This window comes from Sceloporus occidentalis, unplaced genomic scaffold, assembly GCF_023333645.1.
Source record: "Sceloporus occidentalis isolate IW3139 unplaced genomic scaffold, rSceOcc1.0.p SCAF_10, whole genome shotgun sequence".
In the NCBI taxonomy this organism is placed as follows: domain Eukaryota; kingdom Metazoa; phylum Chordata; class Lepidosauria; order Squamata; family Phrynosomatidae; genus Sceloporus; species Sceloporus occidentalis.
This window is the reverse complement of record NW_028316990.1, coordinates 34,230,001-34,246,300: the sequence shown is the minus strand read 5'-3', so window position 1 is coordinate 34,246,300 and position 16,300 is coordinate 34,230,001. Positions and strand designations below refer to the sequence as shown.

General features: G+C 43.0%; 1 protein-coding gene across 2 annotated transcripts; it reads right to left on the bottom strand.

The window, feature by feature from the left end:
* Positions 1-115: 115 nt before the first annotated feature.
* Positions 116-8,784, bottom strand: LOC149306430 (cytochrome P450 2W1-like). 2 transcript variants are annotated; one of them, XM_089540160.1, is made up of 10 exons: positions 8,587-8,784; positions 5,615-5,777; positions 5,233-5,382; positions 4,694-4,851; positions 4,200-4,373; positions 2,541-2,551; positions 2,348-2,481; positions 1,326-1,510; positions 800-941; positions 116-306 (listed from the first exon to the last, which is right to left on the bottom strand). In XM_089540160.1, exons 1-10 carry the CDS (start codon positions 8,782-8,784, stop codon positions 116-118), a joined length of 1,506 nt encoding a protein of 501 aa, XP_089396286.1. The 2 variants fall into 2 exon arrangements, with proteins under 2 accessions (XP_089396286.1, XP_089396285.1); XM_089540159.1 differs by lacking the exon at positions 2,541-2,551 and having other exon boundaries at positions 2,348-2,489.
* Between the last annotated feature and the right edge of the window lie 7,516 nt (positions 8,785-16,300).

Sequence of the window (16,300 nt, the reverse complement as noted above, 5' to 3'; positions counted from 1 at the left end):
GTGTGTCTCTCCCGTGGGCAACTTTGTGTCTGCTGCAAAACTGACCCCAAAGGCATGTGTGCAATCCAAGTTCTACTCTTGGATATGGGAACCGTTTTATAGAATGTCTTCTTCTTCAGTCCTGGGGAACGGCACACGTCAGCTGGGGTTGGGGTCTCAAAGTGAAGGTGGTCTTAGGAACAGTCAAGTCTAAGTCCCTTTCTGTAAGCCCCGGCGGAGGCTGAAAAGTGAACTTCTGCAGCAGGCCGGCGAAGAACAGGAAAAGCTCCATTTTGGCCAGACTTTCGCCCATACAATTCCGGCGGCCTGCAAGAGAAAGAGCAAATGGGGTTAACTGCTGAACGGTGGGATGGACTGCCCCAGAAAGTGATGGACTCTCCATCTTTTCAGGTCTTGAAACAGAGGTTGGATGGCCACCTTTCAGGAGTGCTCTAGTTGTGAGGAAAGAACTGGCAAAATCACCTCTGACTACTCCTTGCCTAAGAAAACCCTATGGAGGCTGCCCATAGATCACAGAACACGTTTGAAAGAAACATACCATATGCATACAATTTAGTAATGACGTATAACAGTAAATACTTCCTTTTTGATGTCAGAATGGAAGAAGATAGAATGGGGAAGGCAGATAGTGGCTGGTGGAAAAAGAAAAAGTGACAGGAGAAAGAGTTCTGAAGGATAAAGGAATGGAAGAGAGAAGAAAGAAGGTCACAGAAGTTATGTGCATTTTTCTTTGCAGGTCTGGACCCAGGACCTTTCCAATAGATTTGTGGCTCGAAGTCAACCAACCCAGTTTCAGTACCTAGTGAGAAGGGCACAAAGGCTTCTTTCTTGACAAACTTCCCTTCCGCATCAAGGAAGTGGTTCGGGTTGAACTCATTTGGAGTCTCCCAATGGCTTTTATCAAGGAGCACCGATGTGAGGGAAGGAATCACCATTGTCCCCTGGAACACACGACACAGGAACAGCAAACGGTAAGTCCATTTTAATTATTATTTATTTCACTAAGATATATTAATTGTCTATGGAGTTTATCACATGAGAAGTGCCTAAATCCTGTGCGGAAATGGGATGTAAATCCCAGAAAAATCCTTCAAAAGCGGGGTTTCAAGGGTAATTCAGACCAAGCAACATCCTCAGCAAAGCAAAGCCTTCCTGGATGAGAGTTGTAGTCTAGCACATGGAAGGATTACTCATTTGGGGAAGGCTGACATACCCTGAAACTAGAGCCTGCAAAACTTTCCCATGCACTTGATCATAACCGAGACCAACCTTGAAACATCTTTCTCTTTTAACCAAGGATGCAGCTTTCTTCGGAGGTAGGTTACCTTTGGGAGAAAGTAGCCCCTGAAATGTGTGTCGACCGACGTAGAGCGTGGAACGTGGGGCAGGAGCGTGATAAACCTCTGCACCTCGTGGATCACTGCATTGGTGTAGGGCATGCGCTTCCGATCCTCGTATGTCACCCAGGTGTCTGGTTTCACAGTTCGTTGGATCTCCTCTTGAACCTTCTCTGAAACAAACAAACAAAACCGAGCCAGGAAAAGTTACAAGGAGGTTCTTTTTGGACTACAACTCCCAAAAACCCCGAACCAGTAATGGCTCCTGCGTCTGCACATTTCCACTTTAAACTGACTTTAGGGTGGAAGGAAGAAAATAATGCATTCCGATTCTGCAAATGAGCCATTCTTCTCCCAATCCACCTGTTTTCAATGACTTATAAAATCATGTATCAGTTGGTTTCTGGCTCAAAAAGGATCCTCCCCGGGCAACTTCCACACTCAAAACTTTAACTTATAACCAATATCCGAACTATTTGCTTGCAACTTTATAGTTTAATATACTGTAGCTCCCACCCTCTTCCCTGAAAAAGGCCACTTTGTCGAATGTTCACATTCAAAGGAACTATCCAAGGTTCTGGATTCTGTCTTTAAAACAGACGCAGTACCCTGGACAACCCTTTTTAAATCATGTCCTTCGTAATAGAGATGGGGAAACCTCAGACCTTAAGAAGATCCATTTTGTTTTTCCCTAGAGTCCCAGTTCGACCAGTCAGTGCAAGGTGCAAAATAACAAGTCAAGTGGACCCGAAAGTTTGTGGCCGACACCAAAATCAGTTTCACAAGCCACTCCTGGGTTTTCTTTGAGAATTTTGGTTTTTTTCGGATAACTAAATTTAGAAAACGAAGGAGGAGATTAAAAAACACAAAAACCCTATCGCTCCTGTTAGAAACTCCCATTGATTTGCAGCAAATGACCCAGAAAACCACCAGGAGAACTTGATCTATCTTCTACCTAGTTCTCTTTGAGAGACAGAATGAGTCACCAAAGTAAATCTGAGATAGCTCACTTTGAATTTTTGGGTACTTCATCATCAGCAAAATCACCCATTGCAAAGTAGTGGCAGCCGTCTCTGTTCCAGCCATGACAAGATCCAAGATGGATGCTACAAGGTTGTCCTCGTGAAAAAGCCTGTCTTTCTTGCTTGTATCCTAAAGTACAAGGCATGGAAGAATATTATTGTTGTCGCTGTTGTTATTTACATCTCACCTTTCTTCCAATAATGAGACTAAAGGCAGGTAACAATATACAATGAGCCCTTGTTATCCGCTGGGGTTCGGTTCCAGGATCCAAAATCCATGGAGCCTCAAGTCCCATAAAATATAATGGCATAGCCAAATTGTGGCCTTTATATAAAATGGCAAAATCAAGGTGTGCTTATTGGAATTTGTATATTTTTAAAGTATTTTCAAACCATGGATGCTTCAATCTGTGAATTAAAAAAATCCATGGGTATGGAGGGCTCACTATATTTAATAAACTATGCAAAAAGTTAATAAAAGCATAAACGTAGAAGCAATTTAAAACAGCTAAACAGTATATAAAGTCAACAACAGTCACATTCATTAAAAGCTATATGCAGAACCTTAAATCAGCACTCAATGGCATTAAACGCTCATCTCTTTCGGTTTCTAAAAGCTTGATGGCATAAAACTGTTTTAAATGGTTGGAGGAAGGAGAGCAAAGACAGTGCTATCCTGGCGTTCCTTGGGAGGAAATGCCAAAGTCTGGGAGAAGCCACTAAGAAGAGCTTCTGCTCCAAGCAGAAAGAAGAAAAATGCATCAATATCTGGACTACTTTTGGAATTTCCTAGTACTCTGCAATTAAGAAGACCATGAGTTAGATTACTTTTGAAAAAGGATTAGAGCTGGCATGGAGAACCACTAGCTTACAGACTGTATTCATCCTATAAACTTCTTCTCCATAGGCCGGGAAGAGCTCTTATCTCGATCAACAGCTGATTGGAGATAAGAGCTTGCTCAGCGCTAGGAACATCTCCTTTTCTCTCTCTCTGAAAGGGGAAGGGATGGGATATACCTGCCTACATCTGCACTGGGTGTGTCTGTGCAAATGATGTGGTGAAAGAGGGGAATAACCCTGTCTATTTTTTGCCTTGGCCATGCCTGTGGTTGGCACACAGCCCTTGGAAGGGTTCCTGGCCTTCTAGTTCAAGTGGGTGCCTCACCCTTTGCACAGACAAATGCATATCAGCCATGAGAAGAGACTGGGAGCTCAGGGTGCCAGGTGCGAGGAAGAGCAACAAAGGAGGGTTGTTGCCTTTGGATGCTGTTTGTGGACTTGCTTTCCTCTTCCCTACTGGCTCTCTTTTCCTTTTGTATCATTGCTATCAGATCATGATCCTGCAAACATGGACTGTTTCACCTTTTGATTTTTATACATTTCTTAGGAGAAGTTACATGCTTCATAAATAGCAAAAATATAATCAGGTGCATCTATGCTGTAGAAATAATGCAGTTTGACACCACTTTAACTGCCATGGCTCCATTCTACAAAATCTTGAGATTTGTAGTTTTGCAAGGCACTGGCACTCTTTGGTAGAGAAGGCTAAAGACTTTGGAAAGCTAGGAATCCCAGAATTCCAAATGATGGAGCTTCAGCGCTTAAAGTGGTGTCAAACTGCATTGTTTCTACAGTGTCAATGCACACAAAGGTGATATTTTTGTTATTTATGAAGCATGTAACTTTTTCTAAGCAATATATAAAGATCGAAAGGTGAAACAGTGTAGATGGAGCCACTATCAACAACAGTCAGTCTGTCAACTAGATGGACCTTTGTTCTCATCCAATAACTTTTCTCTGATGCTCTTAAACATGTGAACTGACATAGTCAGGCAAATACCTCTTTCTGCTTGAAGACCAATGCATCTGTGTAGCTCCTGAGGCTGTTGCCATTGACATTTTGTCTGCTTTTCTTAATGTAATCCCGTATAATGACGCGGACGTCCTCGACTTTTTTGAGCAACATTTTGTGCGTGTTGAGAAAAATCCCAAGGAATGGGTAGAAGTTAAACAGCTGATAAGAAGCAAATGGTCATACAGATAAAGGAAGGGCGGAGGAGAGAAAAATAATAATAATTACCCTGATGAACAATGTACTCAAAAAACGATACACAACAACAACAAACTACAAATCCCAGGATTCTGTATGGCAGTTAAAGTGGTATGGATTCTGCAGTGTGACCATACCCTAAAATTTCCCCCAGTGGCATGAAAATCATCAGCTGCAATGGGTTTAAACTAGACATGGTTTTGGGCAGCTTTTCAAATAGAGGACTTTCCACTGTAAAGTAGGGTCCTGCACTGTATGCCATTGTAATAGGAAAATGTGCTTACATGCAAGAAGGGAGATCCAAGAAGACACATAATGTCATCTATGAGTTTGAGCAGCGTGAGAAACTGGGGGTCCTTGGAGTCAAACCTCTCCCCAAACAGAAGAACAAATGTAATGTTGGTCGGTGCCCTGTTAAAGGTTCGGAGGCTGAAAGGTTCACCTTCAGAGATGAAGCAGAAAATAAAGTAAGCACAACATTTATCAGTCAAACCATTACTTTTCGCAAATGCAAATGCAAAAAAATCAAGGATCGGTAACTGGGACTTCCAGGATCAACGATGAATAGTACCAGATGCCCTCTGTGTATGTGTGTATGTATATGTGTGTATCTTCAAGTCACTCGTCAATTTATGGCAACCCCATGAAATTAATAGTAATATCATCATCATCATCATCATCATCATCATCATCATCATCATCATCATCATCATCTTTATATCCCACCTTTATGTGCAACACAACTCAGATGTGCAATGGCCTTAGCATATGTTGGCATTGCTAGTACAGGGATTGGCCCAGCCTCCCAGTTTTCCCAACTCACCCTTGAAAGACTTTATGTCATCGACAAGGAAGCTGAGTTCTTCCAGAATCCGCTCCTCTATGAGCGTCTTCCCCACGCCAAGGTTGCGCATGCTGGACATGGTGAACCTTCGAGTTGCCCTCCACAGAGCTCCAGTAGAAAAGAAAACCCCTGTTGAGAAAGAGGTGTAAACCTTGGCTTCACTGGTTTCGATCAAGGAAGGGAAAATCCCGTTCCCCAAAATAAAATATTTTTAGGCTAACTTTTCTTCTCAAAATATCCAGAGTTTTAATTTTTGCAAGCTTGATATCTCCCACTTATGCCAATGTTGGGCCAATGCTGGGCCAGTGTTGAGCAACCAAGTCTTTATGGGGAATGGGGCGAAACCTGTTTCTTCATTTACCGTGTCCATGCTGAATCTGTTCAAATATCGGTATAAGCGGCCTGTCCACAAATTCCTCAGTGAAGTTCACAAGGGCATCCTTCACGGCGTCGTAGCCGGTCAGAACGACCACTTTCTGGAATCCAAAATGGAGGGTGAACACCGGCCCGTATTTTTTGGCAAGCTGCAAAGAAGGCAGGGTTTTTACATTTCTCAGCAAGTCATGACCACCATTCTTCCCTCCAATTCATACAATATAATAGACATGACCACTTTCCAAGAAATCATAAAAGTACTTTAATAAAACACAAGCTCCCAGAGGTGATAAAGCTGCAACCTGGAAAAAAAAAACAGAGGAAAGGAACACAGTGTCATTGCTGTCAGATATACTAGTGAGTTTATTAAACTAGAGCAAGGCATAACCTACCTGATAACCAGGGCTGATATTCTAGATCAGTGATTCCTACACTTTGGTCTTCCAGGTGTTTTGGGCTTCAGCTTGGCCCAAACCCACCGATCCTGACTTACCTGGAAGCAACTGCAGTGAGCGACAGATGTCTGTTCTCCTGCTGATCAGGGTGCAACAAACTGATGTTTTCAAGCCCCATCTGTGAGCGATCTTCATTGTGACAGTCAGAAACAGGATCCTTGTCGCACTGGAGATGGCTCACAGGAGGTGGCTTTAGAAATGTCAATTTGTTGTGCCTTGATCAATAGGAGAACAGATCCCCATCACTGATGCCCAATAAATCAGGATTGGGGGATCCCTACACACAGTGTGACCAGAAGTCTTCCTTTTCCAAGGCATGCGCTACATTTCAATCTTCTGTCCAGGAGGGATTTCAAAATGTCCTCTCGAGCCACAGTAAACTGTAGCTCCCAAAATTTCATAGCATTAAGCCAGGGTGTCAAACTGCATTCATTCTTCAGTGTAGATGCAGCCAAAGAAGTGCCTGAGGATGCCATCAACGGATGCTGAGCTGCGCATTAGGAAAACTGGAGAAGCTTAGCATGGAAACAACAAGAGATCGGCAAGACTATCCTAGTCTGTGAATTTAGTCCTCATTCTCCTTCTGCTAGTTATTATGGCATGGCATGGAGGAACACTACACAGCCTCCATAAAGAATGGTAAGATTGTGGTGTGCAACAATGGATGTCATCATCTAATGTACAGCTGTAATGCACCAGTGCAACAAACAATGCGTGATGTTGCTGTAGTTGCAACTCTGCTTCTGATGCTGTCTGCAGGAGTTGTCTGTTGCCCTGTGGCAAATAATTTGCCCTGTATGCGCAGCACAACTTATGCATGCATTACGTCACCAAGATGCCAGTCTGAATGTTTGCAGGTTAAGAAACAAAAACCCAGCCTTATGGGTTTCTTGACAGTGTTGAGAAAATGCATCTCGAAGCAAATTCTGCAGGACTTTGCACTAAATTCCAGGCCGAGAGAAAACCCTTCCACTCTTCTCCTGGATTGGCTGTCTCCTTATCTGTATATAATCTACAAACAACTGTAAGCGATATTTAATGACTTGTTAACATAGCAGAGAATTGGCTTTTGAGCTTCTTGAAGAGCAAAGTTATGTCCTGCCTTCCATTCCCCCGCTCCTTCCCTGAGCCTATTAAAACAAAGAAATAAATGATTTGGACCCGACCTGCTGTTTTAATATTGTTTGGGAACGGCTTTATGTACCAAATTGGGTGTTGTGATTTGGGCAGGGTTTCTTCTTTTATTAGTGTTCCTAAGCCACTGAATGAGGTGGGGTATAGGAAAATGAGTAAATGGATAACCAAATGAATAGCTTTCATATGCCTACGTTCCTAAAGCTTTGTCGTGCGACTAAGAAACTGAAGGAAGGTGTGGAGCTGAGCAGATAAGAGTTATGTAGGTATGGAAAGGCTTTATTCAGCAATATCCAGCTCTGCACATATTAGAAACCTCATGTTTCCTATGTCAGTGTGCTTTCCTTTCTTCTCATCTAGAGGTTCTTCCTCTCTCCTTATACATCTACACTGCTATGCTTTCTTCTCTTGCAAACCTAAGAATTCCTTCTCTGTCTTTATCTACCTAGGGACATACTCTAGAAATTAATGGAATATCATTACTGAATATAATAGTGTTGAGCTAAATGTTGCATTTACTTAAATAAAACTGCTCTAATTTGAATAATGCCGTTTCCTTGTAAAATGTCAAAATAGGAATATACATGAATTTGCAAATGAAAGTACGCACACTAAACAATCAAAATAATTTTATTCATAGACTATGTCAAGGGGGGCAGCTGCGACATCCTTATGGAGATGTAAAATAAGGTCCCAAGGGTAAAAAGTTTTGAGTACCACTGATCCAGAAGATTCAAAATGTTTTCATTTACTTCTGCAGGGCTTACCTGACCTGGCTGTTTCATTTCACATGTGCGCAATGTTAGTTTTAAATGAAATGTTTGCTGAAACACATTGAACTGCTCTTCCTTTTTTTGAAGGCACCAATCTCTATTATTTCCATGTTATTCCTGCCTCTTGTGAAAGAAGTAATATCCAGGAACACATCTATTTCATTAACTGCATATGCCTCAGTAGTAGAAGAAGAAGTGGAAGAGGAAAGAGAAGGAGAGGTGTAATATAATAATTTTGATAATGATCAGATCAGTACCATCATCATCATCATCATCATCACCATCATCATCATCATCATCCTCTGGGAAAAGAAAATAGCTGTGGTTCTAGGGATGCTCTAGGACCAATTCCAAACTAACCAAACATCAGAGTCAAATTACTATAGATATCATCATAGTTGGGCAACTGCAAAAAGTCATTTGGCATGCACCACATTATCAGATGTTACCTTGTTGGCTCCGAGATTCTTGGATAAACTCGGAAGCATTGATGGTCCAAACTTCCAGTCACTTAGCATCTGCTAGACTGCGAAACTGGGAACAATATTCATACTGAGCTTTAGTATAATTTGTGGGAAGTTGGCTTTGTCTCCTACCTTCAGGATGGATTTGTCTTGCCTTTTGATATCCAGCAAATGCAGGTTGCCGATGATGGGGAGAGGGGTGGGTCCCGGTGGCAAGGTAAACGCCGCTTTTCTGGAGCTGGTTGGCAGAAACAAGGAAGCCAAAATGATCAGTGTGCACAGCAGGCAAATGGGCACAGGGTAAGAAAGAAAAAAATTGAGCCATGCCATATTTAAAGGAGAAAAAAAAATCCAGAAAGAATAAGATGGTGATAGTGAAGGAGGAAAAAAAATGCTGGCACTGATCACCACCGGTCCTCCTTCACTTTATATTCCTGGCTCTCAGTTGCCACAAAACTGTGCAAAGAGTCTGAGCAAGAGCTGTGTAACCCCACCCTCTTTAAACACTTCTGGAGAATGTGGTCTAAGCAGTTCCTGATTGGAAAGTGAAGGAGGTTTCAGGTTGCAGGACTAGTTGCCGGTGGATGCAGGAATCCACACACCAGAAAGAGTGGCACCTCTTTATTAATTACCGATTAGGAAGACAGATAGCCCACGTTTCCTCCATTTTGCTCAGAGTGGCATCGACTGCCTATGACAGTTGATGGCTTCCATATCAGTGGGGCAGTGAACCTGTTCTGGGGTATACTCTCAGTTTTAAAGGAGTTGTCCAAGGTGCTGAAGTTATTTGGGGGCTAGGGTCCTACGGCCCAGGTTTGCTCCTTCAGCCTCAGAGGAGATTATCAGATGGGGGATGAAACAGCCTTGTCCTGCCCTTTTCCCGTTTTCATAGCATGATCGCTGAGAAGGTTTTCATATGATGTCACACTTATCCGGACATTATCCTGTCCAGAAAGCGTGATTGACCAACGTCACGCAGATCCCATCATCGTCCTGTCATCGAAGCTGCATTGCCTGGCATTTTGCATTAAGAGGAGTTCATGTCAATGCAATGCCGCTTCATTGACGGGACAATAGCGCTGCAATCTGAAAGCCTTTTGCAGGATTGCAGTAAAGACAGGATAAGGACAGAGGAGTGAACCCATCCTTATCTCATCCCCATGGAGCCTAGACAGTAAGCCTTCCTGAGACTATCCCTGTGTATACCTCAGCTGTACCTTTGACGGTGAACACTTGGAAAATATGAAATAGCTGCAGAATGGCGTTTATTGAACACCATGTTCCAGGTGACTGCAGAGCAGCCAAACATGTTTAATTGCTGATGGTCATGTTTCAACACTGTCTATTTAACATTTTCCATTTGATTTCCTCATGTATGTAGGTCATGCCTGGCGGCTTTTTTTGCTGCAGTTGGCACTTCAGCCCAATATGATTTATCCGTTGGCAATGCTTGGCTTGGAAGGTTTCATCATGAGTTTAAAAATGGAGGACAAGCTTTCCATCTTCCATATTTGCAGTTCTCAAAGAATGCAGACAAACCGAATTCCTGGCTTTGCAGATCCTTGGCGAGTCTGGAAGCCAGAGCTGCTTGCAATGGGCATGAACATGTACCCGCTCCTCTCCCCCAATGTGCTAAGATAAGACAGGAGTATAATGAAAAGGTTTGCATAAGTTTCACATAGTTTAAGAACTTTGTGGCTGTGAATAATCTTTCTTTCTTTCTTTCTTTCTTTCTTTCTTTCTTTCTTTCTTTCAAGGTGCTCTGTCCTGATGCACCTTTGAGATTACTGAATGGCTGAGTAAATCCAAATACAATCAAAGGTCAAAAATGGAAGAACTCTACAGTTGTGAATGTGAACAGAGAAGGCAGATTCAAAGAGTGTAGTCAAAGTTATAAAGGTTGGATAGCCCTTATCCGAAAGTCAAAACATTATCTACATGAGTGGCTGAGATACAGTGACACTTTGGTTTTCTGATAGTTCAGTGTACACACACTTTCTTTCATGCGTGAAATTATTTTAAAATCTTGTGTATAAAATTTCCTTCAAGCTGAGGGAGTTCAGCCTCACGTTCATCCATTGAGGATGAGATTTCTGAAACTAGGTTAGGTGGCACAAGAGGTAGGGAGGCTCATCTATGCCCAAGAGACATGAACTGTTATCTGGAAACAGGACGTTGTGATGGCTGAAGCTGACAGCTCAAATTGCACCTTCCCCAGTAGTGTCTCACATGCGGGAGCTTGTAGGAGCATTAGGAGTGTCTCCTAACCATACTAGAAAAGCAGACCACTGGACCATTAGCTACTCTTTACAAAGAATCGTAGAATCCTACAGTTGGAAGAGACCCCAAGGGCCATCCAGTCCAACCCCATTCTGCCATGCAAGAACTCACAATCAAAGCACACCCAAGACATGGCCATCCAGCCTCTGTTTAAAGGCCTCCAAAGAAGGAGACTCCACCACCCTCCAAAGCAGCATGTTCCACTGTTGAAAAACTATTACTGTCAGGAATGTTGAGGTGGAATCTCTTTTCCTATAGCTTGTATCCGTTGTCTCATGTCCTATTCTCTGGAGCAGCAGAAAACAAGCTTGCTCTATCCTCAATATGACACCCCTTCAAATATTTAAATAGGGCTGTCATATCACTGTTTAACTGTCTCTTTTCCAGCCCCCTAAGTATTTCCTTATAAGGCATGGTTTCCAGACCCTTCACCATTTTAGTCACCCTCCTTTGGACACGCTCCAGTTTCTCAACATCCTTTTTAAATTGTGGTGCCCAAAACTGGACACAGTATTCCAGGTAAGGCCTGACCAGAGCAGAATAGAGTAGCACTACTATCTGCCTTGATCTAGACACTATACGTCTAAGAGAAAAGTGTATTTTTAAATTTATCACTACACCACGGCCTTCACCATCCTTGAGGGTAGTAAGCCAGCTTTCAGGATGTTGTGATGGCCAAGGCTGCCTGGCACACACAGTTGTGCCATCCAGCACCTTGGCATCTGCTGCCTTAAGCAGCCCTTTCACTACACTCAATGGTAGGACTGGCCCTTGTGTGTCTGTGTTTGTTTTAAACCATCAGTCATGAGCAAACCTGTCATGGGATTTAACAGGCATAGACTCACCTTTCACCTACAGAAGTATGTGTACCATATTCCTGCCCACCATTTTGGCCCTCTGCCCGCGACCGACAAGGAGAATGTTTTCCTTCACGAGCTGAAAATGGCCTTGAACAAAGGTTGGGGGATGAAGAGAAGAGACGTTTCAGTGACAGGGGTTACGCAGGGCTGCTGTAATGACAAGAAATTCCTGTCCAGAAAATGCTTCTGTTTTGTGTTGGTGCACTCCACGGCTGGCCTACGTGCTTCCCTGGCTGAGCGCACATACAGAGACTTGAGAGCTTTTAATTCCCCCCCTTGTTTCTATTAATGTGGGTGGGGTGGGTTCTTCTTAAAACTATGAGCAATGGCTGGAGAGGTATGCCACCTCCGTGAACCCCCTTAATCCCATCTCCTGATAAGTGCAATACAGGGAACTGTCTGCTTATCAGTTTTTGAGTTCAAACACTCATTCATTTTGAAAGCCCTTCTCAAAGTCCTTTCTCCTTCTGCAACCAAGAATGAATGAGAGCTTTCTTAGTGGTGACCCCACAAGTTAGGGAACATTCTGCCCAGGGAATTTTGTCTGCTGGCATCATCATCATCATCATCATCATCATCATCATCATCATCATCATCATCACCCCCCAATATCCTACATTGCCATCTTAGCTGCAAATGTGTAACTGAGTAGTGTCTCATGGCTTGACATTCCCTAGCCCACCATAACAGCCAGCAGCTGCGTTGAGCAAAGGAGGTCTGTTCAGTAGTTTCTGTGGGTTTTTCAGGCTATGTGGCCATGTTCTGGAAGAGTTTATTCCCGTGGCTGGCATCTTCAGAGAATGCTGGCATGGAAGAGAGTGAGGCATATATATATATATATATATATATATATATATATATATATATATATATGCTATTGGTTGAGGAGGAGTGATTTGCATGTTAATCTGTGTGCTGGTCTGTTGTTGAATGGACAAGCCTCAAGGTGTTTATTTACTTAGAAACTCGACAGATAGGTGGCTCTATGTCGCCCATTTTTGCCCCTGAAGAGGTGCCATAGCCACCACTGCGTGGTGTGATGCCCCTTTGGCGCTGAATCATTTGGACGCAGCACTAGAGGTGCGTCATAATGGTGCGCCCCATGTAAATGGGTGCGTGCCAAGATGGTGGCCTGCAGATGGTGGTAGGGCTTCGAGTGTGTGAATGCTCAACCCTACTAGTTTGGGTACAGGCCAGCATAAAGTGATATTAGTAATCCATTGTCTGTTGGGAAAGCCTGTGACTTCACAGAGGTCTGTTCAATTGCCAGTCAGGGCACAAGAAGGGTGGCGTTTCCAGCCCCCTTCCACCAGTGAGCAAATCTGCATCAATCAGAAGCAATAGTGGCAATAGTGCTACGATTGTGACTATGAGCCTTATCGCACAAGACGACAAAGCAGAACTGGGACAGGAAAGTAGCAGCTTTCTTCCTGACTTGCCGCATGGTATCATAGCGGTTCAGTTCTCTCCCCGTGGGAGACAGTCGTAGAAGTGTATCTTTTTTCTAGCTGGACAAATCAGTTTGACAACAGGCAAACTTTTACAACTGCTGAACTGAAGCACTACACAATAAAAGCCGCTACTCTCCAGCTCCATTCCTGTCTTGTTTTCTCGTGTGATAAGGCTCTAAGATCAATTCTCATATTTACTACTGAAGTCCTCATACTGCTTTTTGTCTGTGGAAGAGATGAACCATTTAAATGAACAATAGAACAGACTTTGGCAAAAGCTCTGAGTTCATTCGATGCCAGAAACCATTTCAAATTGCAAACAGCCAGGAGTTCAAAGAGTATTTTTGGGAAGCATCCCACAGACTAATTGGTTTTAACCAAAATGATTATTACTATAATGAATAGGGCAAAAAGAAAACTGCAATCTCTCCCTGATACAGCTTTAAATTCTGCACCTTAGTCTTATCACCCCGGTTCTGTGTAATGGACCCATCAGTTGTGATGAACCCAGTATGAATTGCTTTGAGCAAGCCGTCTTGAAGACTGCGGGACCTACCTCTCAGGCGCATATGCATAAGAATGTGCTACGCTTCACAGAAAAATGGAAAGCATCTGGAGAACATGATGTCCCTCTTACTTTTTTCGACACTGGTTCCTCCACTCATGACAAGTTTGTGTTTGTCATATATGGGATTAATCCCGGTGTGTGTCAGATACTTGGATCCTGCCCGAAGGCAGATTAAACTTTGCATTATCCTAATGCTTTTAAGGTGCGTAAAATATGAAGCCTGTGTACAGCCAAACAAGCAACTTTTGACAATCGACGCATTCATTCGGTGACTTCTGCTTTAGGTTTAAGCCTACTACACCTGATAAAAATTTGGGGTGGATTATGTGTGTACTGTAAACGGCTTTCTATATCTTTAGGAGCTTCATGTAGTTTAAACAGAACATGTTAAACATTGCTCTCCCATCAACTGACAGCTGGACAAGGTGGAATACACTTACTTTAGCAAAGCTGCAGGTGTGGCTTCCATCAGGTTAATGTCTTTTGCTTTCTTGGTATTTTTTCTTTACAATGGAGACTGCATTATTCTTTGTGATCCAATTTGTCTTGCAGGCTTTTCCTGTCACCAAAAAAGGTTAGCATTTGCCTGGAGCACATAGGAAAATAGAAGCATTGCTCCTTGGAAGGTTTACCTTCTTTCAACGGTAATTCCTTCTTTCAAAAGGAATTTCTGACGTTGACCTGCTTCACAACCTGGCTCCTAACTTTGACAGGTCCAGAGGTTTTTAATCTGTAACGTTTTCAGAGGCTTGCATCATGTATTGTGTGCATTTTAACTGGTCGGATAAATAAATCACTGCTTTGCGGATTTTGGATCGTATCATATAGAAGTACAGTGCTCCTATCCCACTTTAACTGCCCTGGGTCTATCCTATGAAATCCTGGGAGTTGCAGTTTAGGGAGGGATACTTAGAATTTTCAACCAGACTGCTCTTGTGTCTCACCTAACTACAAGTCCCTGGATCCCATGGGATGCTTCCTTGTGAGTTAAAATGGAATAATAGTGCTGTAGTGTGAATGCTCCTTAGGAGTGGCCATTCATCTTGGAAATGGGTTAGCAGGACCCCCTGCACCTTTTAGTGTCAAATGGTCCAAATCAGAGGCGGGCTTCCATTTTGGTTGACATTTTGGTAGTCCAGGAACACAAAGTTCATCCTGACCCTTGCAGTTACTCGCCCATCCTGGTTCAGGGTGGTAAATAGTGGGCAAGAACACAATGGGAGCAGCAGCCAAGGGATGACTCAAACCCAATCTGAGATCAAACAAGGGTGTCACAGGGCATCTGCGGTTTAAAAGAGTAAGTAGAGGTGTTGTTTTATTCCCCAGAAGGAATCGGAGTTCAACTACAGAGAGCAGTCCTTCCAGTTTCAGGAACACCCCAAGAGCTAGACCAGAAGAACCCTAAAGAGCATGCCAAGGTCAAGAAGCCAAGGGAGTTCACAACTCAGGAACCAGATAAGGAGGACAAGAACAACAACAATAGAACTAACAACCTCGTGTCTCCAGCGTGGGTGTCTCAAAGCCACCTCTGATGCGCTGATTCGGCTGGTTTCTGCTTTGTTGGGCTCTCCTGAAGCCTGGCACTCCTTCACAATCAGCCTCTTTCCATTAGTGCGTTGGGGCAGCTCAACATTGGGAGCCCTTCTGGATCTTGGGGATGGGAGATGGATTCCTGTTGGAGGGTTCCTTTGAACAAGCTCCGTTCTTTCTGCAATCGCGTCAGGAAGAAAAATTGGAGGTCATTGACAGGTTTCCCCCATCAATGAAAAGGGATTGCTTAACTGCATTTAGGAGACGCAACAGCTAGGGATCGGAGGTGGCGGCGCATGATAAGTATCACCAAAGCCACTTTTTTCCTGGTGTAATCACCATTTAAAAGCTGTAGTAATCTCCTAAGAAGCAGCAATGCAAAGTCCCTTGAAGTTCCAGAAGTCCCTATGAAATACTTTGGTATGAAGAAAACATCAGATGGATCTCCAAAATAAAATTGGTTTGCGTTAGAACAAAAACCTTCGACATTCAGAGCCTCATCTGGAGGGGCTCTGAAGCCAAAGACTTGTCATGATAAAGGATAAAAACGACTCTTTTCAATTGAATATGTGCAAAATTGGTGATACATCTCCTCCGGTGGGAGGTTGTATGTTCCAAACTGCTTTTAATTGATGGTGCTCTATAGCATTTTATCATTTTAAGAGTCAATGCTTTTTTAAAAACTAATATTTGGATGCTATTTTATTCTCAGGCTTCTGCTCCGGCTACTTATCATCATATATACATATAGTATTGTTTCATGTTTTTATTTTGCCATTATTTTATTTTGGTCCCCCTCCCTTTTGCAGGCAGCATATCATTAATAAATTGAGCTGCACCACCCATAAAAGGGGAGGAATATTTATACGGTGAGTAATAATGAATGAGGTTTTTGCCAAGGGATGGAAAGCCCAGAGACAAACATGGGACAGTGCGTAATCATAATTTATTACTGGAGCAAGCCCTGCCATGCAGCAAACTAAAATGACCTACTTAACAGAGGATAAAAGGCTCAAAATGATCATCTACATGGAGCACATATTGCTGCTGTGTGCCTTCAAGTCGTTTCCAACTTGTAGCAACCCTAAGGCAAATCTGTCTTGGCATTTCTTGGCATGATTTGTTCAGAGGGAGGTTTGCCATTGCCATCCTTTGAG